At 37.9% G+C, this 22962-nt stretch overlaps 1 protein-coding gene across 8 annotated transcripts in view; it reads left to right on the top strand.

Moving 5' to 3' along the window:
* ncor1 (nuclear receptor corepressor 1) overlaps window positions 1-22962 on the top strand; it is an 82021-nt gene that overhangs the window by 14839 nt on the left and 44220 nt on the right. For all 8 annotated transcript variants that reach the window (XR_002753516.1, XM_023342857.1, XM_023342861.1 and 5 more), the window contains 7 exons: window positions 980-1032; window positions 2510-2576; window positions 13580-13752; window positions 15089-15179; window positions 18201-18379; window positions 18471-18525; window positions 18637-18738. Coding sequence is in view for 7 of the 8 variants with exons in the window: in XM_023342857.1 (XP_023198625.1) it covers window positions 980-1032; window positions 2510-2576; window positions 13580-13752; window positions 15089-15179; window positions 18201-18379; window positions 18471-18525; window positions 18637-18738 (720 nt within the window). In the remaining variant the exon portion in view is untranslated. The remainder of the gene's footprint in view (window positions 1-979; window positions 1033-2509; window positions 2577-13579; window positions 13753-15088; window positions 15180-18200; window positions 18380-18470; window positions 18526-18636; window positions 18739-22962) is intronic.

Here is a 22962-nt window from a genome sequence, read left to right as displayed (position 1 = left end):
ACTACTTCAGCATATTTTTACTCAAGTAAAAGTAAAATGTAGCTGTCCGAGAAATTACTCAAGAGTAAATAAAGTATTTGGTTAAAAGGCTGCTGAAGTAATGAGTAACTGATAAAAAATAAATAAATAAAAAAAATCAATCATTTAATGTTAAAATATTATATCTTGAGTCGGCTGAAAATTTAAGAGTTATTTTGGCATTTTAAGGACCAAAATAAATAACAATTTTACAAAATATCCAAGAATTGTACTCGAATAAAAGTAGTGGCACTTCAAAATAAAATTACTCAAATAAAAGTAAAAAATACAGCAAAATAAACCTACTCATGCAAGGAAATGGTTTCTAAAATGTTATTTAAGTAGATGTAACTAGTTATTATCCAACTCTACAATTTTTACTGCTTCCCAATTCTGTTTAAAAATGGAAGATGTAAATAAGGACGGCATTTAATTCTTGCCTTACAGCAATGAGTGGTGCTTAGTTATATGCGTGGAAAACACACGTTTACTGATATGTTACATCAAAGACAAAAGGTTGTGTATATTTGTATGATGAAATGATGTTGCAAGATGTAAAGGATAAAACCTCCTTTTACCCTTCTTGCTATCTGTTAAAAATCTCGCTCTCTCTTTCAATTCAAATGATATTCAGACATGTTTGGAAACGTCAAAAATACTTTCTCACTCATTTTTTCTTCCTCCATCATGTTCAGACACCTCACCGCCTAACATTGTGTCAACGTCCACACACAAAAAAACATATGTTGTTGTTAGCAGAAGCTAGTAGAGGCTCACATACGACTCATTTATTGAGAGGTTTTCATTTGGCTCCGCCGGTCAGGGACGGTGAAGCTAAAAATGATCTAATTTCAGTCACTAGCAGATTTCTCGGTTTGTCCCTACTACTAATGCACAAGGATGACATATTGCACAGCAGCCATAATAATTATTTTTTGCTTCTTCTTCTTCTTTTTATTAGCCTTTGTACAACCAGCCGTCAGACACAAAGGTGTACCACGACAACATCAAAACGTGAGTATCTGTTTTTATTTATATTGTTAGCGTGCAGACGCTCGCCATGGAAACCGTTCAACTCCGACCCGAGGTCTCATAAACCTCTCTGATAATTCAGTATAATCTGATTGCTGAGTCACCTGGCTGACTTACTACTCACACCTCTCCTAGAGAGAGGCTATGAGAGGAAGCGACGATGTGTGTGTGCGCGTGTGTGTGTTCAGAATAGGTTGCATGAGGGGTTGAAGGCTGTGTCATCTGAAACAACAAAAAAAACGACCTTTTATCAGCGTGTACCACGAGAGCGACCCATCTGGCTCGGCCTTTTATCAGGACAGAGAGCAATTCTGTGTGAACCGAGTGAACAGGCCACGCTCTCAGGGTCAATGGCCTCACTGCCCCCCCCACACACACACCACCAGCATTTGTAAACAAAAGAGTTCCCGGTATTTTGTATGTGTCTCTCTTTAAGCGCAAATCTTTGCTGGATGGATTACTGGAAATATTCAGAAATGCTTTTTTTTTTTTTTTTTTTTTTAAAGGTACCTGCCAAACACAGACATAACATGTTTATAGGAGACTTTTTGACTTTTAGGTGCTTAAAATCCTTTAGCATGTTTAAATCTCAATTAGATGTTTTCCAAAGTTTAGAAAGTGCTTGTTTTCTGTATGAAATCCTACAGACTGTTGGATATTCAAACTCCACAGTTTTGTAATAAAGTGCAATCTAAGGTTTGATTAAAAGCCTAAATCTGGAAAATTTTATTTATAGTTAAAACCAGACATGTTTTTAAACCTAATAAAAAAGACATGGATGCATTTCTTTTCACCATCTGAAGTTAAATCAGACTAAACTTCTCTTGATTTAGGTCAGCTAAAGTTAGCAAAATTATTTGTATTTGTTAAATGCCAGAAAACTTACCAAAAACATTTTTTAGAGCTTCTTTTCTGACTTTTTTGTATTTTATATTTAAGCAATGAATTTGCGCAGAATGGTAATTTACCTTCAGACAATTTGTTTGGATTGTTTCAGTGTGATAATTCCCAATGGCTCAATAACTTATTTATGTGTGTAATTGAAATAAAGGGTGGCTTATGTTTTCTATATTATTGAAATTGGAGGATTTGTTGTTTTATGGTGTTTAAGGAGTGTGAGTGAAAGACGTTTCAAAACACAAACGTTTTTTCATTTTAGTTTGTCTAGAACTTTGAACACTATCACCAAGACATTATTAACAACAACCATAATATAATTTCAATAATAATTGAAATTGTCTTTTTTAAAAATATTTTTATCTCCAAAGTGTGTCCTTTTAAAATGCTCGAATTTTACTGTGGGAAAAGTTTATGAACCCTATCTTGAGTTTGCAACATGCAGGCGTTTTTAAAAAATATATTTTTTTAATGTTTTTTTTTACATTTTCTAAACTCAACATTCAATCAGTAATATTCCTGTATAAACACAAAATCTCACTGGACTCCTGTCTTGTTTCAGAAACCAAGTCATGCGGAAGAAGCTGATTTTGTTTTTTAAGAGGAGGAACCACGCACGTAAACAAAGGGTAAGTTTCCTCACCCTGGAGTTACACGAAGCCAAACTTGCATCTTGTTTTATATATTTGTGTGTCGATATTATGGATACAACATGATAACTCCTATCCTTTCCCATAGTCGGTGTAACAGTCACAGTCCAATACAACATGTGACCACCTGTCCTCATATGACCCCTGCTTGCAGTGTTGAAGCACTGGTTACAATTTATTCTTACATTTTTTAAGAATGACCGGCAGCACTTAGTTTGACTTTACGATATACTTCCTTTTTACCTTATAAAGTGAACAAAGCACTATAAATTAGTTGCAGATTATTTCAAAAGCAAATTATTTACTTGGGCAGCTGTGTTGTTGACTAAAATCTGATGAGACCACACAAACTGCTGACCTGTTGTCGCAGAGTCGGTCATTCCCAAACAACATTACGTGGTGTCACGTTTGTTTTGGAGCCAGTTTAATCCAAAATGACTTCTGAGAAATATATTTGACAGCAGAGTGAAGTTCAGAGTCTTTTTATTTTTTTTTATTTTGGCCGTGGATGTCCTCATGTAATCTCTAAAACTGGATCTGGTCTCCTTAAAGGCATTTTTGAAAACTGGATTTCATGTCTGCGTTACCCCAGCTTCATGGAGGCGATTGCAACCAATCAGAACCCGTGTTCGCATAATGTCCTTTCAAAACTGTACAATAAGCCATTCACATTATTTTGTTATGTTTTCCCTAATAATCCAAGTGTTTCTTCACCTGTTACATTTACACCAGTAGTGTTCAAACGGTTTGGGGGCCAAAAATGTCAAGTTGAATGTACTGAGGGGGCCACAAAATTTTGCATCTCATTGTTTTTATTGAAATTGCTATAAAATTATTCTTTTTTTTCTTCTAGTTTACCAGCTCAACAATAAACCAGACATGTAATATGTTAACGAAACAGCCAAAGCAGTCTAACTGCTGTACCTGCGTCATGGCCTGAGTCAGCAAGCATTTTTTCAGTTGTTGTCAAGGGCCGCATAAATTGGAACTGCATGGCAGCATTATCAACAAGCCGTGCCAAAACAGAGAGTAAACATCTGCAAACCGGTTTCCTTTAAAAATATTGTCAGCAGGGCCAAGACTCGAGTTTATCAAGGACTGTGACGGTCTATGAATGTTCACGCGGATATGTCTTTAGAGGCAAATGATACAGCAGTGCACTTTTAGATAAAGTATTATCACTGAAACAATTATCAGCAACCAACTTAGTAATTGATTAATCTTTAACAGGGGTATAAAGACACAGAAAAAGCCCAATGTCTGAAAGAACAACATGTTCAGTGGTGTAATTAAGCCAAAACTGTGGAAAAAATATAACCCTTTTGGAATTAAGAAAACAAAAATCTTTCTCAGAACTCCTCAAGTGGCATAGCTTTAGCTTTACCCACTTCAAATTCTGTGAAAATAAATCCTTTCAAATAGCTTTTTGCTTTCCGGTTATTATTTGCTTAAAAGAATAAATAATCAACAGATCAGTCCTGCAGTCCAGTTGACGTCAAGTCAAGCAGAAAGGGCTGAAATATTCACATGATGTTAGAAGTATTTTTTAGCTGCAGACGCTGCCTTTGCTACAAATGATCCACTGTACGCAGTGGAATAATTAAAAGAATGTTACATCTTTGTATTTTAGGCAATAAAATGTTTATTTTCATATTTTTAAAATGAACTATTTGTTTATTTTTATATTTTTGTTTTTCTAGTATTGTGTGAAAAGTCTTAAGTGGTTAAGAGAAAAACCTGCAGAAGGCGCCAATTTTTATCTGATTTAACTGATAACTAAAATAATTTAGCTGCAGCCCTAAAGTAAAGTCAGGACGTTACAGTGATAATATACACCTTCTATAACAAATGCAACTGAAGTAGACAGAAAACAATAAAAAATAGTTTTCAAACATTTCTGTTCAAATAATGATATGTCGCTGCTTCGGCACCAAATCAACTTCAGAACGATGCGACGATACGCTGGACCTGCTCACCGAGGTTCTTTTGACTCTGTGGGTCATGGTTGTGGAAGCTGTAAAATTATACAACCGCTGTATTATTTAGGGAACAGGAGACGCCTCGGTTTCCCCCGTTTGTTTGGACGCATTGTGTGGGGCAATAACAACTTTTGTATGTAGTGGAATAATAAATATTGTCACATCAAACAGCCTTTCTGAGAAGTGCCTTGCCAAACCGCAGCCTTATCGGTTATCTAAATATTGCAGAATCACCTTGTGTTTAAACACGCAGATCTTTTTTGTGTTGCTGCGGTTCAGTGAGTCTAACCTCTCTGGCAGCTCCTTGTCGGGTTCAGGCAGACCTTTTGGACCGTGAACAATGGCAGAGCGCTGGTGGCCTTGTGCCAAGAGGAAGGTGAATTGTTGGTCCCTCGCTGCAGAAGGTCGGAGGAAAAAAAAAGAATAAAGGGCTATTTTGTCCTCGTTACCCTCTTCGAAAAACATTTTAACTCTTTCCCATCAAGGCATTTATGGATTTAAAAAGTTTTCCTGACCTCGGTAATAAACAGTATTTTTATTTGATGATTTCAACATAAATTTGTGTAATAGAAATGCAATGACCCATTGAAGAGGGTTTGTAAACATAACGATTGCACCGGAGCGGATTGTGAATGGGACGGGAAACAGAAATGGAGTCGATGACAAACTGAAACCCACAACAAACAACTTCCTCACTCGCTCCTGCTCTGGTCTCAACCAACTTGCTTGACTTGTTTAAATAAAATAAAAAAACAAACAACAAAAAAAACCAACTGCAGCATCGAGTGTTTGAAGCAGTGGTCCCCAACCTTTTTACCACCATGGACCGGTCAAGGTTTGGAAATTTTGCTGCGGCCCGGGGGTGAGGGGTGCACAGTAAAGGCCCTCCCCGCCCAATTGTCGCGGATTGCTTGTGATAATCGTAACTGATCCTCCTGTACTGTGAGGTGTGTCACCACGACTGATCTGGTCCAGTCGGTAGAACGTTGGGACCGCTCCGATCTAAAATCGGGTATAATCATCATTGTCTTGGCCCGACTATCGCAGCCAGTGGGGTTCTCCCTGACAGAGAACAAGAACACAAACTGTTAAATGTGACAGGTAGCCAATCAGAAAGCGCAGTAACCTAAGCACGGAGGGGAAATCCCAAACAGTTGACATGGCACAACTGAGAGACAGGTGTTCTGTCAGATCATCATACGCTGACAGTATGTATTCTGCTACATGCTATGTAGCAGAATACTAGCAGTTGCTATTCTGACAGAATAGCATACTTGCTATTCTGACAGCGTATGATGATTTGACAGCACTAGACAGAACACCTGTCTAGTGCTTAGTGCAGCAAATAGAGCGGCTGCTCACACCGTCATTTATCCAATGCCTTTTCTTTTTGTTACGGATGTTTGTGAGTGGAATCGGTTCGTGTGTGGTGTGTTGCTCCTGCCGTGTGGCTGGACACACGAACCGATCGAACCTGTTGGACTTTTATCGGCTCTGTGGTCACAGAGGTTTGGAAAATCGGCCGACAATTCTTAAATCGTGCCGTGTGAACCAGACTTAAGACTTACAAGCTCCACTCCTGTCATCTCGTCTCGACCACTGCCCTAACGCTTTCTGACTTTGGTCGCTATGGTAACGTTTACACATCCCTTCAGAATAAGATACAGATGCGCCACACAAACAAACCTTTTATTTTCATGAAAATTTTACTCTCGATAACGACAAGTCAGTGGGAGCCCTGAGCTTGTTTCTCTGCAACGAGACGGTTCCATCTGGGAGTGATGAGAGACAATGACTCCCGAGGTGTTGCTTATTCACAACGTGCTTTGGTCTTTATGTGGCGAAGCAGTTTGAAGGCTTCATTGCCTCTTTAGCGAGCCGGTCACCGCTCATCATGCAGAGCGGGCTTGGTTTGTGGGAATCACCTACCGGGATAAATCCGTTGTCCTGTCTCTTCTCTGAGCATTTTTCCCTTCTCTAAGAAACTAAGAAATCTGATCTGTTTCTTACTCATTTTGCTGCTTGTGGGCTCTATGTTGGCGCGCAAGATGTAACCGAGAGAATCCGGTTAAAGGATTTTCAAAATAAAAGATCCTTCAGACTCAGATAATACATTAAACGGAAATATTTGGGGCCTGCCATGCAAAGCAATGGCAGGAACCTATTGCTATTCTCCCAAGAAAAGTTTCTTTATTATTATTGGGGCCTGCCATGCAAAGCAATGGCAGGAACCTATTACTATTGTCGGAGAGAAGCGTCTCTTTATTATAATTCTTTATTTTTCTTCCGTAACCGTTAATGCGGCTCATACCGCTGGGTGCACACCTACAAATGAGGTATCAAAACGTGCAGAAAATTCACGCCATTGGAGCTATTATTTTTGGTGGGATTTGGGCTTAACGTGGCGACATAATTCGCAAAAAACTGCGAAAAAAACCCCATTATAAGTCAATGGGAAAAATCCTAGAAATACCCTATTTTTGAGGATTTGCTGTGTCGTCACAAATTCACCTAGAAATGCCATTCAAATTTCATTTTGTAGATACGTCTGTGATCTCTTCGAAAGTGAAGACGGCTCGTCGATACCAGTTACGGTTTGTCCACAATTTGCCTCTAAGCGACCCAAAGTTTCTCATTTTTCTTCAAATTAGAGTGACAGCCCATCTCGGTTCATATCTGGGCACAACATTTCTTTCTCTCATCACTGTAAATGCTCTGAGTGAGGTACAGATATGAATCTCGGGACTATCGCAGAAGACACATTGAACTGTCATACGCTTAAAACGCTTTTCGAATATGTATTACGGTTCCCGAACAAGAAGGATTTGTTTCCAATGCTTTTTTTCAGTAAAGTGTGTTTGCTCAAACACACTTGTGTGTTTGAGAGCTCACAGCTCAGAGCTCACACCTGCTGAGACCATTATTTGCCATAGCAACGGAACTCAAGAGGCTATTGGCTGCTGATTTGGACTACGAATACGCATCGCTGTAGTTCTATCTATCCTCAGTTGAAACAGATCAGGACTGAGAACTGGCCTTTAGAACTACTGCTGCTATGGGCTGTATATAACTGATTTAACTCAGTAACTGTTACACATGGGATTAGTTTGGAACTTTAAAATGGAGCATAATAATAATTTCAAAATAAAAGCCTTGAATAGTTTTACATCAGGTAATTGCTGTTTTTGGCTTTATTTGACGTTTTCATCCAAAGCACTGTTACACATGGGATTACTTTGGAACTTTAAAATGGAGAATAATAATTTCAAAATAAAAGCCTTGAATATTTTTACATCAGGTAATTGCTGTTTTTGGCTTTATTTGACGTTTTCATCCAAAGCACTGTTACACATGGGATTACTTTGGAACTTTAAAATGGAGCATAATAATAATTTCAAAATAAAAGCCTTGAATAGTTTTACATCAGGTAATTGCTGTTTTTGGCTTTATTTGACGTTTTCATCCAAAGCACTGTTACACATGGGATTACTTTGGAACTTTAAAATGGAGAATAATAATAATTTCAAAATAAAAGCCTTGAATATTTTTACATCAGGTAATTGCTTTTTTTGGCCGTATATGACTTTTTCATCCAAAGCAATGTTACACATGGGATTAGTTTGGAACTTTAAAATGGAGAATAATAATTTCAAAATAAAAGCCTTGAATATTTTTACATCAGGTAATTGCTGTTTTTGGCTTTATTTGACGTTTTCATCCAAAGCACTGTTACACATGGGATTACTTTGGAACTTTAAAATGGAGAATAATAATAATTTCAAAATAAAAGCCTTGAATAGTTTTACATCAGGTAATTGCTGTTTTTGGCTTTATTTGACGTTTTCATCCAAAGCACTGTTACACATGGGATTACTTTGGAACTTTAAAATGGAGAATAATAATAATTTCAAAATAAAAGCCTTGAATATTTTTACATCAGGTAATTGCTTTTTTTGGCTTTATTTGACGTTTTCATCCAAAGCACTGTTACACATGGGATTACTTTGGAACTTTAAAATGGAGCATAATAATAATTTCAAAATAAAAGCCTTGAATAGTTTTACATCAGGTAATTGCTGTTTTTGGCTTTATTTGACGTTTTCATCCAAAGCACTGTTACACATTGGATTACTTTGGAACTTTAAAATGGAGAATAATAATAATTTCAAAATAAAAGCCTTGAATATTTTTACATCAGGTAATTGCTGTTTTTGGCTTTATGTGACTTTTTCATCCAAAGCACTGTTACACGTGGTATTAGTTTGGCCCTTTAAAATGAAGCTTAACAAAAATTTCAAAATAAAAGCCTTGAATATTTTTACATGACGTAATTGCTCTTTTTGGCTTTATTTGACTTTTTCATCCACAGCACTCTTACACGTGGTATTAGTTCAGAACTTTAAAATGAAGCATACTGAAAATTTCAAAATAAAAGCCTTGAATATTTTACATGAAGTAATTGCTCTTTTTGGCCGTATATGACTTTTTCATCCAAAGCAATGTTACACATGGGATTAGTTCGGAACTTTAAAATGGAGCATAATAATAATTTCAAAATAAAAGCCTTGAATGTTGTTACATCAGGTAATTGCTGTTTTTGGCTTTATGTGACTTTTTCATCCAAAGCAATGTTACACGTGGTATTAGTTCGGAACTTTAAAATGGAGCATAATAATAATTTCAAAATAAAAGCCTTGAATATTTTTACATCATGCAATTGCTGTTTTTGTCTTTGTATGACTTTTTCATCCAAAGCACTGTTACACATGTGATTAGTTCGTAACTTTAAAATTAAGCATAATAATAATTTCAAAATAAAAACCTTGAATATTTTTACATCATGTAATTGCTGTTTTCAGCATTATATAACTATTTTAACCCAAGGACTATTACGCATGGGATTAGTTTGGCCCTTTGAAATGAAGTTTAACAAAACTTCCAAAATAAAAGCCTTGAGAAAATTTTAAATCGTACCGAATGGTGCATGTCCGCCTCGCTTAACGTTCTTGCGGTTCTCCGCGTGCCACTGGTCACGTCGCGGCGTTCTTTAGCGTCGACGCCGACTTGTGGCGTGACGACGCCGGGCCCAAAACCCCACGGGCGCGCCTTGGCAGGCCCCGGCTAAATTTCTTCCGAAATTTTCTAGTTATTCTTTATTTTTCATCCGTAACCGTTAATGCGGCTCATACCGCTGCGTGCACACCTACAAAAGAGGTATCAAAACGTGCAGAAAATTCACGCCATTCCAGCTATTACTTTTGGTGGGATTCGGGATTAACATGGCGACATAATTCGCAAAAAACTACGAAAAAAACCCCATTATAACTCAATGGGAAAAATCCTAGAAATACCCTATTTTTGAGGATTTGCTGTGTCGTCACAAATTCACCTAGAAATGCCATTCAAATTTCATTTTGTAGATACGTCTGTGATCTCTTCGAAAGTGAAGACGGCTCGTCGATACCAGTTATGGTTTGTCCACAATTTGCCTCTAAGCGACCCAAAGTTTCTCATTTTTGCTCATATTAGAGTGACAGCCGACCTCGGTTCATATCTGGGCACAACATTTCTTTCTCTCATCACTGTAAATGCTCTGAGTGAGGTACAGATATGAATCTCGGGACTATCGCAGAAGACACATTGAACTGTCATACGCTTAAAACGCTTTTCGAATATGTATTACGGTTCCCGAACAAGAAGGATTTGTTTCCAATGCTTTTTTTCAGTAAAGTGTGTTTGCTCAAACACACTTGTGTGTTTGAGAGCTCACAGCTCAGAGCTCACACCTGCTGAGACCATTATTTGCCATAGCAACGGAACTCAAGAGGCTATTGGCTGCTGGTTAGGACTACGAATACGCATCGTTGTAGTTCTATCTATCCTCAGTTGAAACAGATCAGGACTGAGAACTGGCCTTTACAACTACTTGCTGCTTTGGGCTGTATATAACTGATTTAACTCAGTAACTGTTACACATGGGATTAGTTTTACACTTTAAAATTAAGCATATTGAAAATTTCACAATAAAAGCCCTGAATATTTTTACATGACGTAATTGCTCTTTTTTGGCTTTATTTGACTTTTTCATCCAAAGCACTGTTACACATGGTATTAGTTTGGCCCTTTAAAATGAAGCTTAACAAAAATTTCAAAATAAAAGCCTTGAATATTTTTACATCAGCTACTTGTGTTTTGAGCATTATATAACTATTTTAACCGAAGGACTATTACGCATGGGATTAGTTTGGCCCTTTGAAATGAAGCATCCTGCAAATTTCAAAATAAAAGCCTTGAATATTTTTACATGACGTAATTGCTCTTTTTGGCTTTATTTGACTTTTTCATCCAAAGCACTGTTACACATGGTATTAGTTTGGCCCTTTGAAATGAATATTAACAAAAATTTCAAAATTAAAGCCTTGAATATTTTTACATCATGTAATTGCTCTTTTTGGCTTTATTTGACTTTTTCATCCAAAGCACTGTTACACGTGGTATTAGTTTGGCCCTTTGAAATGAAGCTTAACAAAAGTTTCAAAATAAAAGCCTTGAATATTTTTACATGACGTAATTGCTCTTTTTGGCTTTATTTGACTTTTTCATCCAAAGCACTCTTACACGTGGTATTAGTTCAGAACTTTAAAATGAAGCATACTGAAAATTTCAAAATAAAAGCCTTGAATATTTTACATGAAGTAATTGCTCTTTTTGGCCGTATATGACTTTTTCATCCAAAGCAATGTTACACATGGGATTAGTTCGGAACTTTAAAATGGAGCATAATAATAATTTCAAAATAAAAGCCTTGAATATTTTTACATCAGGTAATTGCTGTTTTTGGCTTTATTTGACGTTTTCATCCAAAGCACTGTTACACATGGGATTACTTTGGAACTTTGAAATGAAGCATACTGAAAATTTCAAAATAAAAGCCTTGAATATTTTTACATCAGGTAATTGCTGTTTTTGGCTTTATATGACTTTTTCATCCAAAGCACTGTTACACATGGGATTAGTTTGGAACTTTAAAATGGAGCATAATAATAATTTCAAAATAAAAGCCTTGAATATTTTTACATCAGGTAATTGCTCTTTTTGGCTTTATTTGACTTTTTCATCCAAAGCACTGTTACACGTGGTATTAGTTTGGCCCTTTGAAATGAAGCATTCTGAAAATTTCAAAATAAAAGCCTTGAATAATTTTACATGACGTAATTGCTCTTTTTGGCTTTATTTGACTTTTTCATCCAAAGCACTGTTACACGTGGTATTAGTTTGGCCCTTTGAAATGAAGCATACTGAAAATTTCAAAATAAAAGCCTTGAATATTTTTACATCAGCTACTTGTGTTTTGAGCATTATATAACTATTTTAACCCAAGGACTATTACGCATGGGATTAGTTTGGCCCTTTGAAATGAAGGTTAACAAAACTTCCAAAATAAAAGCCTTGACAACATTTTAAATCGTACCGAACGGTGCACGTCCGCCTCGCTTAACGTTCTTGCGGTTCTCCGCGTGCCACTGATCACGTCGCGGCGTCCTTTGGCGTCGACGCCGATTTGTGGCGCGACGACGCCGGGCCCATGCCCGACGGGCGCGCCTTGGCAGGCCCCGGCTAAATTTCTTCCGAAATTTTCTAGTTAATTATTTCTTGTGCGGCCCGCCACCAATTGGTCCACAAACCTGCACCGGGGGTTGGGGACCACTGATTTAAATAACGCGCTCATGTTGTTGCTTGGTCTCCTACAGAGAATAGTTGTGACCATGGTTGGTAGATGGAGAAATTGGTTTTGTTGATACCATTATTGTTGCTCAGTCTTTTACAAATATTTGAGGTCAAACCTGCAGATTTTGATTTCGATCAGTTTTGAATATGACGTTATGAGGCAGTGTTATGTAAAGTTGACTTTTTTGATCTTTACATCCTGTCATGTAAAGCTTATTCATTCATTAATTTGTGATTCCTCAAACATTCATTCATGTTTGAGGAATCCTTTAATCTTCCATGGCAACCATTCAAGTTTGTAAAATGTTTGGTCTCACCGCCTTTTCCATGCATCTCCTCCCTGGAGCTACAGCTTCCACGCTGAGCTTCCGCCACACAGAGCAGCCCGCCCCAATTTCAAGACGTAACATTACTAAGTCATATTTCTTTTAAGTTATATTTGATGTATGCAACATTTTTATAACGCTAAATGCGCTACAAAATTGCACTGTGCCTGTAAAATGCACCGCCACTTTAAGGAGAGAACATTTAATTTGGTCAGAAAATGTAAAAAAAAATTGAAAGATTATCTTTACTTATGCATCTAAGCCACGTGGCTCTTTGGACTTCCCACAATAAAGAACACACTAATATTTTTCATTATAGATACAACAACAAATGCAGGTTTGAACAATTTTTTAGTTTTTGATGGAATAATTCAGGCAATTTCACAAAAGAAGTACTCTTAAAAAAATAAAGGAAAATTTGAAAACTTTACGTGTTTTCAAAATCAGAAATTGGCTTTATTGGGCAAAACAGTGTGGCCAAACAAAAATTTCAACTTGAATTCAGAGAGCTCAGAGCACGCAGACATTAAATGTATATAAATAAACTTTAGTAAAGAATTTTTTCCACTTTATTAGAGAAATGTCGTCTCTTCATTTTAAAATTTACAAACAAAAATAAAAGTTTTCTTTTAAGAACAAAGGAGATATTCATCAAAAATTATTATAAGCAGTCTTTTGTTTTCAAACCATAATGTAACATTTTTATCTTTTTAATTAATCTTGGGGAAAAATTAATCGGAGTACATGCTGTCGGTTGCTGTGATTATGGACATAAAATGGTGGAACTCCTTATATTTTTTTCATCTGTATATAAAACAACATCCCCCTGTGGATTCTCTGATTCACTTTGATGACAACAGACTTCAAACAGATGAGATCTTGCCTCGACTCCACGCATAAGAACAAACGCCCCTGATTCAAGAGTGCCGTTTCCCCTTCCGGTGCACAGGAACAGAAGATCTGCCAGCGCTACGACCAGCTGATGGAGGCATGGGAGAAGAAGGTGGAGCGCATGGAGAACAACCCCAGACGTAAAGCCAAGGAGAGCAGAACACGGGAGTACTACGAACGGCAGTTCCCCGAGATCCGCAAGCAGCGAGAGCAGCAGGAGCGCTTCCAAAGGTGAGCATCATTCATTATCCTTCGCCACCTTGCACTGGTTTGATGAAGTAATGAAAATCAGTAATAGTGACAAAGTTCAACCTGTAAGGAGTATTTTGTTGTGAATGAATCTCTGGTGCCTCAAGGTTAGGTTTTTATGTTTATATTACTAAATTCTTTTATTTTTGCTGTCAAATTTTTGTTCCAAGCACAACTAGAAGATTGCATAAAATTTAGGGTTAACGATTAATTAAATCTCCATGGTATTTTCCAATGTTAATGACATTAAAGTAGAATCAGTATTAAATAATATTAAAAAAAAAGCTTTTTATGATATTTTAATATTCCTTATATTGGGTGCAGAGTTCAATTTTCCTTCAAAGGCCTCTAGATACGTCAACAAACAAGATGTACTTTAATTTAATAAAAATAGAATGAATGCTAGAATTTACATTTGAAGCATGAATGGTGGGTAATCCTTCAATTCCTTCATTTTCTGTTTATGCAAAACTAAAAACTTTATTTTAAAAATGCAGCATATTTTCCTCTTATGTGTTCTTGTTCTTAGAATATAAAAACTGGCAAGTCTAATCTCAAATAAAATCTAAAATCAGTAATAAAAAGCGTGATTAGTGAATACATTTTTTTTAATTTTTACATATTTTAAGGAATGGGCTTGCCGTGAAGTTGTATCTATAAGTAGGGAAAACAAGGTGGTATCTGATGTAAATTCATCGCCATAGCAATATCTGTGTGTGCAATATTGATATAGCAAAAGACTGTTTCTATTGAAATAACTTGATAATATGTACCAAGTATTATGAACTTGGAACATAATAAAATGTTGGACAGACATATTTAGCCTGTTGAACACAGCCTAACAGCAGCAGATGCTAACCATAGATACTAAGGAGGTTACCCATAATGGTAAAGGCTAAATGTTACAGAGTGATGGAAGGTCACATGAAAAAGAGAGAATGAAATAAAATAAGAATATATTACATCTAATATCAAAATTATTAATTATTCTGATGGGTAATTGGATTTAAAAAAATGCACATTCTAAAGATATTTCTTTTAACCACTAAAGCCTTTTACATGAAACATTATAAACATGTTAAAAGATAATCGAATGCCTTTTAAAAATAATAAAATAAACATTGTATTTCCTAAAATGCAGTACCATAGCATTCCTCTAATAAAATCTGAACAGAGTGAAGCTAAAGCTATACCACTTGAGTTGATAGGTATTTTGAGACTCAGACTTTTTCAATTGTATTAAAGCTGGATCTTCACAGCAGACAAATTCAATGTTATTATTGTTGGTACTTCATTTTGTCCCGTTTTTCTCCCACAGAGTTGGACAAAGAGGAACAGGTCTTTCTGCAACAATAGCAAGGAGCGAGCATGAGATCTCTGAAATCATCGATGGTCTCTCGGAACAGGAGGTGGGAACCAGCTGCAGAACATTTGAAGTACTCTTCCTCTGTAGGGGTTTAATTGTTTCCAGTCGTAATCACGCTGGTTCTTATTGTGAGATTTCCACTGCATTCCTTATAGAGGGAAAGTATTTAAGCACTTCAGCTGCACCTGATTTTCTGCAAATTCTCCACAATCGAAACTTTAGCTTCTTTCACAACACAGTTGCATCATAAACCCGCAAAGACGAGCCGACTCTGACCTTTCATAACTCACAAGTGGAGACGGCGTAAAGCTGCTCAGCTGTGAGTTTACAAATAATAAAGCCATAACGACGACAGGAGTTGTGGGCGGTATTCCTAAAGTATGTGTCATGAGTTTCCCCATACTGTTTTCAAAACAATAATGGTGGACTCGCTCCATGTAGCCAAGGACATGCTCTACATTTGAATTGTATATACAGTCCTGCTCACCATTATTGGCACCCATGAAGTTTAAGTACATATAATGGAATATTTCCTGAAGGAAATTCATCAAGTGAAACAACATTTTACTGCTGATAGCTTGTGCTCGATGCAAAACAGCAAATGATAAAAAACATTTGAAAAGATAAACATTATGAGGAAAACAAAGAAAAACATAATATTTATCATGTCAATGGTATTGGCACCCTTTCCAGCAAATCAGTATGAAAACCCAATTCGGCTCACCTGTTGCAAATCACAAATAAAGATCACTTGTGACGAACTGCCTCCACACATGTGACATGAATTAACCAATGAATGATCATGTTGGTACTTTAAAAGCCACCTGTTATTCCATCTTCACATGTGACAATGGTAAAGACAATGGAGCTGTCTGAGGACACCAGAAATGCTATTATTTATAAGCACAAGACCTCCAAAGGGTATAAAGCCATCTCCAAAGACCTCGGTATCCCTGTTTCAACGGTGCGTAATGTTATTAAGAAGTTTTCCAGGCATGGAACGGTCAAGAACCTCCCTGGACATGGGGGGAAGAGAAAAATTGATGACAGAAGTCTTTGACGGTTGGTGCGAATGGTGGAAAAAACACCACGTCAAACATCTAAAGACCAACCTGGAGCAGTCTGGTGTGATTGTTTCAACAAGTACCATACAGCGCACACTAAACAAAGTGGGGCTTTATGGGCGGAGGCCAAGGAAGACCCCATTGCTGCAGAAAAGACATAAAAAAGAACGCTCGATCTTCGCAAAAGAGAACCTGGACAAACCTCAAGCCTTCTGGGACAACGTTTTATGGACAAATGAAACAAAAGTGGAGCTTTTCGGTAATTCACACAAACAATATGTTTACAGACGGCGCAATGAAGCCTTTAAAGAAAAGAACACCATACCAACAGTCAAGCATGGTGGAGGATCCCTAATGCTGTGGGGCTGCTTTGCGGCATCTGGTACTGGAGGCCTTGACCGTATCACAGGCATAATGAAATCAGAAGATTATCAAGCAATTCTAGAGCGAAATGTCTTGCCCAGCGTAAGAAAACTTGGTTTGAGGCGAAGATCCTGGGTCTTCCAGCAAGATAATGACCCAAAGCACACCTCCAAAAGCACGCAGGCATGGTTGAAAGGGAAAAAATGGACTGTTTTAAAATGGCCAGCAATGAGTCCTGATCTCAATCCAATTGAAAATCTTTGGAGGTTGCTGAAATCTGCCATTGGAGAAAGGAACCCTGCAAATGTACAAGAGCTTGAGCATATTGCAAAAGAAGTCTGAGAGAAAATGCCACCCGAGAAGTGCAAGAAGCTTATAGATGAATATAAGAAACGTTTGGAGGCCGTCATTGCTGCCAAAGGCTGTGCAACCAAATATTAAGGAGGGGTGTCAATATTAGTGCACATGCTGGTTTTCTGTTTTGTCCTTTGCAATTAAAATATTTATGTTGAAATGGTAATTGTCTTTGTTAAATTACTTTGGACCTCAAATTGAAAGATACTGCTGATTTAAGTTTTGAACATTTCCATTTATTTCTGAAGATATTCACTCAGTTATGCAAAACATGAAGGGGTGCCAATAATGGTGAGCAGGACTGTATTGTACATCTTGTCTTTTTGATATGCTTGTTGGAAGTGATTTTCTTCATACATCATCGCTACATCACCGATGATGAAGTATGAGTAAAAGTGTGGCGATCTCCCTTTAATTGAACTCTTGATTGTGGCTCCTCCATGTTGTACTAAAGGCCTGAAAGCCACTGCTGGTTGATTAGTAAAACGATGAATTCCTCAGCGGTTGGAACAGCTTTCTTTCAAAACAATAATGGTGGACTAGCGGCAAAAAGACCCATCTTTAAATATTTTGAGAAAGGAACCGTTCTGTTGGGTGCTCAGCATTAAGTTCTTAGTGTAAAGTGATAATAGGAAGGGTTTTATCTTCGCGTGCAACAATAAATTGTCTCAATTTCCTTACATTTGGTAGATGGACAATTGGCTGATACTTGGATTTGAAACCGATCTTATCTACCTCCACAAAGCTCTGAAAATCAGCCGCTGTTCCCAAAAGGGATGGCTAACTGATGGATACGCCCAGCAGGTTATAACTGCACGCGGCCGGTTAACAATAGTCCTAAATACAGCGACATAGTTGCTATATTTAGAAAAATCGCCATCAGCCAAAATCGGAATTGTCAGGTCAAGCTTTTTAAAGATTTATGATTCGCCAGAAAACTGAAACCGGTGCACCCGTAGCTTCATCATGGCTGACCATGACCAGTCATTGAGACCTATAACTGTGCAACTTCCATGTATATCTTTATATTTAAAAACGTGCTTATCTGTACCTGATTTTTGTTTGGCTTCAGGCTGGCTTACAGTGATGTTGCTCAGCTTTTTCTGAATCACGTTCCTCAAGTGACAAAGTTTGGGCTTAGAGAAAAAACTGTCCAGTTCATCAATAAATTGACCCGATGTTGCATTTTTCTCTTGAAGCACGTCACAATTAAACTACAACTTTCTGGATAAGGTCTTATGCAACAAGCCAAGTCTGACCTCTGACCCCTTTGTGCCTTACAGAACAATGAGAAACAAATGAGGCAGCTGTCGGTCATCCCTCCCATGATGTACGACTCGGAGCAGAGGCGGGTGAAGTTCATCAACATGAACGGCCTGATGGACGACCCGATGAAGGTGTACAAAGCTCGGCAGTTCATGAACGTTTGGACGGAACACGAGAGGGAAATCTTTAAGGAGAAGTGAGTCCATGTTTAATTATTACCCCGGTTTTATTAAGTCCCAACGATGGGAGTTTGGTTTAGATGAGTGATGACTGCTTTTGCCCTGCAGGTTCATACAACATCCCAAGAATTTTGGTTTGATTGCCTCGTATCTTGAAAGGAAGGTAAATGTAAAGTTTATTATCTGAATAAATACCAGCTGGAAGTAATCCATCTAGTAACAATAATAAACCAGTTAAAACAACATATAAATATATTCTTTTTCTTCGTTTTAGTGTGTCTCTGACTGTGTGCTGTTTTACTACTTGACCAAAAAGAACCAAAACTACAAGGCATTGGTGCGGAGAAACTATGGCAGGAGGAGAGGACGGAACCAGGTAAGTCCAACATATAAGAAGATTTAAGAAGACCTGCCAATACTGATTTTTTTTTTTTTTTCCCACCAACGGTGTCATGGCAGAGCAAAAGGAGTCAGTGGCTAATCTTCACAACTTAATTAAGGTGGAAAAGATCAGTTTCACATGTGTTGGCTGATTGCCCAAAATTAAAGGGGCACTATTGTATATTTTCCAGGCACACAGTGCCATTTTAAAGCACAATCAAGTAACTACATTACCTTCATTTGTTACAAAAATACTACATATATCAAATGTGGCTTAAATCATTTAATTTAATGCCTTGAAATATGGTCTCTTATCTCTTTAAAAGCTCCAGCTCTTTCTGAAACTTCATCTAGAGAATGTCATCACAACATCACTCCTCTATTAACCCTTCAACAACGTTTTTACAAGTGTTATGCAGAGAAGTAGCTCATGTAATGAGCTCAGAAGTTGCGCAGCTTCACCAGGTGTTTGCTAATTGTTGCTGGCTAGTCTGAAGGAGCTGATTGGGGAAGTGAGGTGGAAGCTCAAAAACTGCAGCTCCGAGGAGGAATTGCGCCTAAAATCGACGCTAGGTCCAAGCTAAATGGTTGCCAAGGCAGATTAAAAGATTTTTCAAACATGCATGAAAGAATCATGGCAACATTTCAGGTTTTCTTTCGATGAGGGAATAACATTATAGCATGATGTAAAGCTCACATAAGTTGATTTTACACAATACTGTCCCTGTAAGGAAATCTGGACCAATAGGTACACCCCTAGAGTAAACCAACACTATCAAAGTACAGACATTAAAAAAAAAATCCAGGCTGTTGTTTTGGGAGGTGGTCATGGATTTCCTGAAGAGTTTAGGGAATTCCTCTATCTAAACCTGAACAATATTCCCTGTAGTAATATTGCAATGATGATATATTGTGAGGTCTTAATCTTTGCATACTTTATTCTGGCTCTAAGCTCGGTGATTGGTTCCTGATCTCAACTGTTTGTGTCTAAGTCCAACAATCCGAAAGGCGGAAGTTATGTAAATGCTGAAAATATGTTGAAAGTTTGAACTTGGCCTTGGGTTGCATTATGGGAATCTTGGAGGCATATTGAGTCAAAGGTAGAAGAGAAATGGATTATAATAAATCCTATTTTGTTAGTTTGGTTACTGGTGTTCTCGAATGTTTGGTGATCAGACTGATTTATCTAGAGGATGTTCTGTTAGTATTTAGCCCACTGGAGTGTCTTCATAGCATTCTGCAAACATTAGTTTTCAATCATTGAAGAACGTCATTCATTTATTCATTCAGTCTTGTTCATTCTTTATCCTGTTAAGGGTAGAGTAACCTCCAGCTTGTACTGGTTCAGAAAAAATATTGCAATCCAGGCTAAGGACAGGTCTCATCCTATCTGGGTTGTTTCCCTTTGCTTCCTGTGCCACAAGCCCTTGTAGAGAACATTGTGTCCAGTACATCTGCTGTGCAACAGAACTGTGTGGTTGTAGAGCACGTTTTTACGTAAGAGGAGGTGGCGAACTAAAGTTTTCAGAATCCCTATTGAGCACAAGAATATTTTTCATATTCAAGTGACTGGATGAGTTTCCTCAGTGTTTAACGTTTGCTGTTAGAACACCAGTGTTTAAGAGAACCCCGGTGAAGATGGAGGGAAAAGTCTGTTTACTTTACATGTATAGATGGGATATTTGTTTATTCTAGGTTGTAATTTAAGTAATTGTTTATTAGTGTGTGGCTGATTTCCAAGGTCCAGCAACTGACATTTGAGTGAGCAGAGTGAGTCGTTAGAGTGGGATAGGAGCAGCAGCAAAGAGCAGTGGAATGTAGGGCAAGTGAGTGAAACTGAGTGGAAAAAAAAAAATCTCAGTGAGACCGAGTCAGCGTTGGCAGCCTATCTGCTGATTGTGTGCTCTTTCTTTTCTTTTTTTTCCTCATTTTCCATTTACTTTTACTTCTTTGGAGCATGTGAGAGCTCCACCCCCTCCTTGAAAATCCCGACTTGGTATCGTCCGACCAGCTGACAGGCCCAAAAAAACCCCTCCCTGTGCTGCTGTGAGTGCCAATCAAAAAAGAGTGCTCAGCAGGGATTACCTTGAGTGACCCCGCGTAGATTAGTGCGTGCATGTGAGATGGACGATTCTTTGGGCGGCTTAAGCGGCCTGATGACACGCTTTCCTGGAATATGTGCGGCCGCGCTGCGGCCCAGCAGCCCTTCTAAGGAGCTCTGCAATGGTGCCGTCCTGCCCCTCCACTGCTACCAGTCCCATGGAGGCACTGGAGGCTAAATTCCCACTTGGAACACGAGTTAGCTCTGGCGCTCGGCGGAGGAAAGGGCTTTTTGTTGCCAGCAAATGAGTCTGCAGGTATGTCTCTAACTTTTAAACCCAAAGCCTTTTACTTTTTGCTCAGGTTGTTCTGGCTGCCATCTGTGTCTCGCCGCGTTCTGGCTGGCCGGCTAGTTTCCTAACCTAGATATTTATTTTAGGCCTGTAGGCAGTGGAACACAGCTATTTTAGGCTAGGTTTTCTGGGACATTTGAAGGCAGGGTCTTTATTTACCACTCAAATCAAACCTCTGCGGCCATGTACATGTATTTATGTTGTGGTCCAGGTGTTATTCCCCATTTTCAGAAAAAATCCCATGGCTCTTAACTTTCCTTTTATATTTTTGTGTAAGGTTTCATAAGCTAATATGGGTCAAAAAGGAGATTCTTTTTTTATGAGCAAATTTTAGCAAAATGAGCCACTTGTTTGGTGCCTAAAATTTATACTGCTTTAGAGGACAGGACAGATTATTTTTTAAGATTTTGTATTTGTCATAAAATTTCACGTTTTATTTCCTTGTTAGGTGTGAGGGCTCACCAAGACCTCTGCAGGTCTGCTGTGGATCCTGCAGCTCTTCTAAGCTGTGATGATTTGAATCCGTGAATCTGGCTAATTTGTCCACATCTGAGTGTCGCTCCATTGGATTAGGATCTACCGAATTTAGAGACTCAAGCAACACCTCAGGCTTATGTTCCTCAAAGCAGACCAGTTTGCGTGACATTGCACTTTATCCTGCTTAGAGATGCCACTGTGTTTAGGGAGGACTGAAGGGGGTTACAGGAACATGAAAGCATCTCCAAAAACATTGGGAGCAATTTCTTAAATGGAGATGTCTGTGACACATGGAAGAAATTATGGAACAGGCGTTTTACTTTTTAAAGGTTTTCTTTTATGTGGTGTTTTGTTCAACTCTAAAGCATTTTCAAAATTGAGATTTCTTTCTATGTTAAAAACAAGATTCTTAGTTTGAGTTCATTAAAAATTGAGGGGAAACACTTTCTTTTTTTTAAATATCTTTTTATTTTTGGCTCTGGTGGTCTTTATTTACAGTAATCTGACAGGATGAGAAGGGGAAAAAGTCATGTGGCAAAGCATCCAAGGATGGAATTCAAACTCAGGATGGCGAGATTTGTGGCTTCTGTATGCTGGCCGCTTTATCCGCTGCTCCACGCGGCGCCTGGGGAAGCACTTTTTAACATCCTGTAAAACGAAGATGCTCTACTGAACTGCAGCAGTTTGTTTCATTTGTGACACAGAATAACAGCAGGAAATGTTGACCTCGAGCTATTGACATGTTGCATATTTTTCATTCACACCATAATAATTGAAGGGTTATAATAAATATGGTTAAAATAGAATTTAAATAGAAAACCTGGAAATTGAGAAGTAATAAAACTGTTTTAATTAGGCCCTATTTGAAGTGCTTATATGGAAACGGAAAACTGCAGTTAGCGATTAATCGATTACTAAATTAGTTGACAAGTATTTCACGATTAATCACGATGAAACCGATTAATCGTTTCAGCCCTAACTGAAAAAAAAGGGAAAGGGCCAGCATGGGGTTCCTGGCTGGTTTGCTGTGCCATATGCCGTAAATTGAATTTAACCACATCATCTAAACAGCTTTTTGTTCATGTCAGCATACACTTTCTAAGAACTCTGAGTTACTGCAGTTCAGGGCTTGGCGTTCTTTTCCTGTGTGCATTATCGAGTCTTCACTGCCCATACCCTGTTGTTAGTTCAGCGGTTTAGCTTTTATTAGGTCCTGACCACTGCACACCACAAAGATCACACAAGAGCTCTTGCTGAGGTCATACTTGCTGCAATATTTCTATTTGTCGGTTTTCTACATCAGCTTTAAAAAATGTTTTTTGTTACCTAAGATGTCCTGCTTGATGCTG

This window comes from Xiphophorus maculatus, chromosome 11, assembly GCF_002775205.1.
Source record: "Xiphophorus maculatus strain JP 163 A chromosome 11, X_maculatus-5.0-male, whole genome shotgun sequence".
Lineage (NCBI taxonomy): Eukaryota > Metazoa > Chordata > Actinopteri > Cyprinodontiformes > Poeciliidae > Xiphophorus > Xiphophorus maculatus.
Note: the sequence above shows the minus strand (reverse complement) of the source record. Positions and strands in the feature narration are given on the sequence as shown.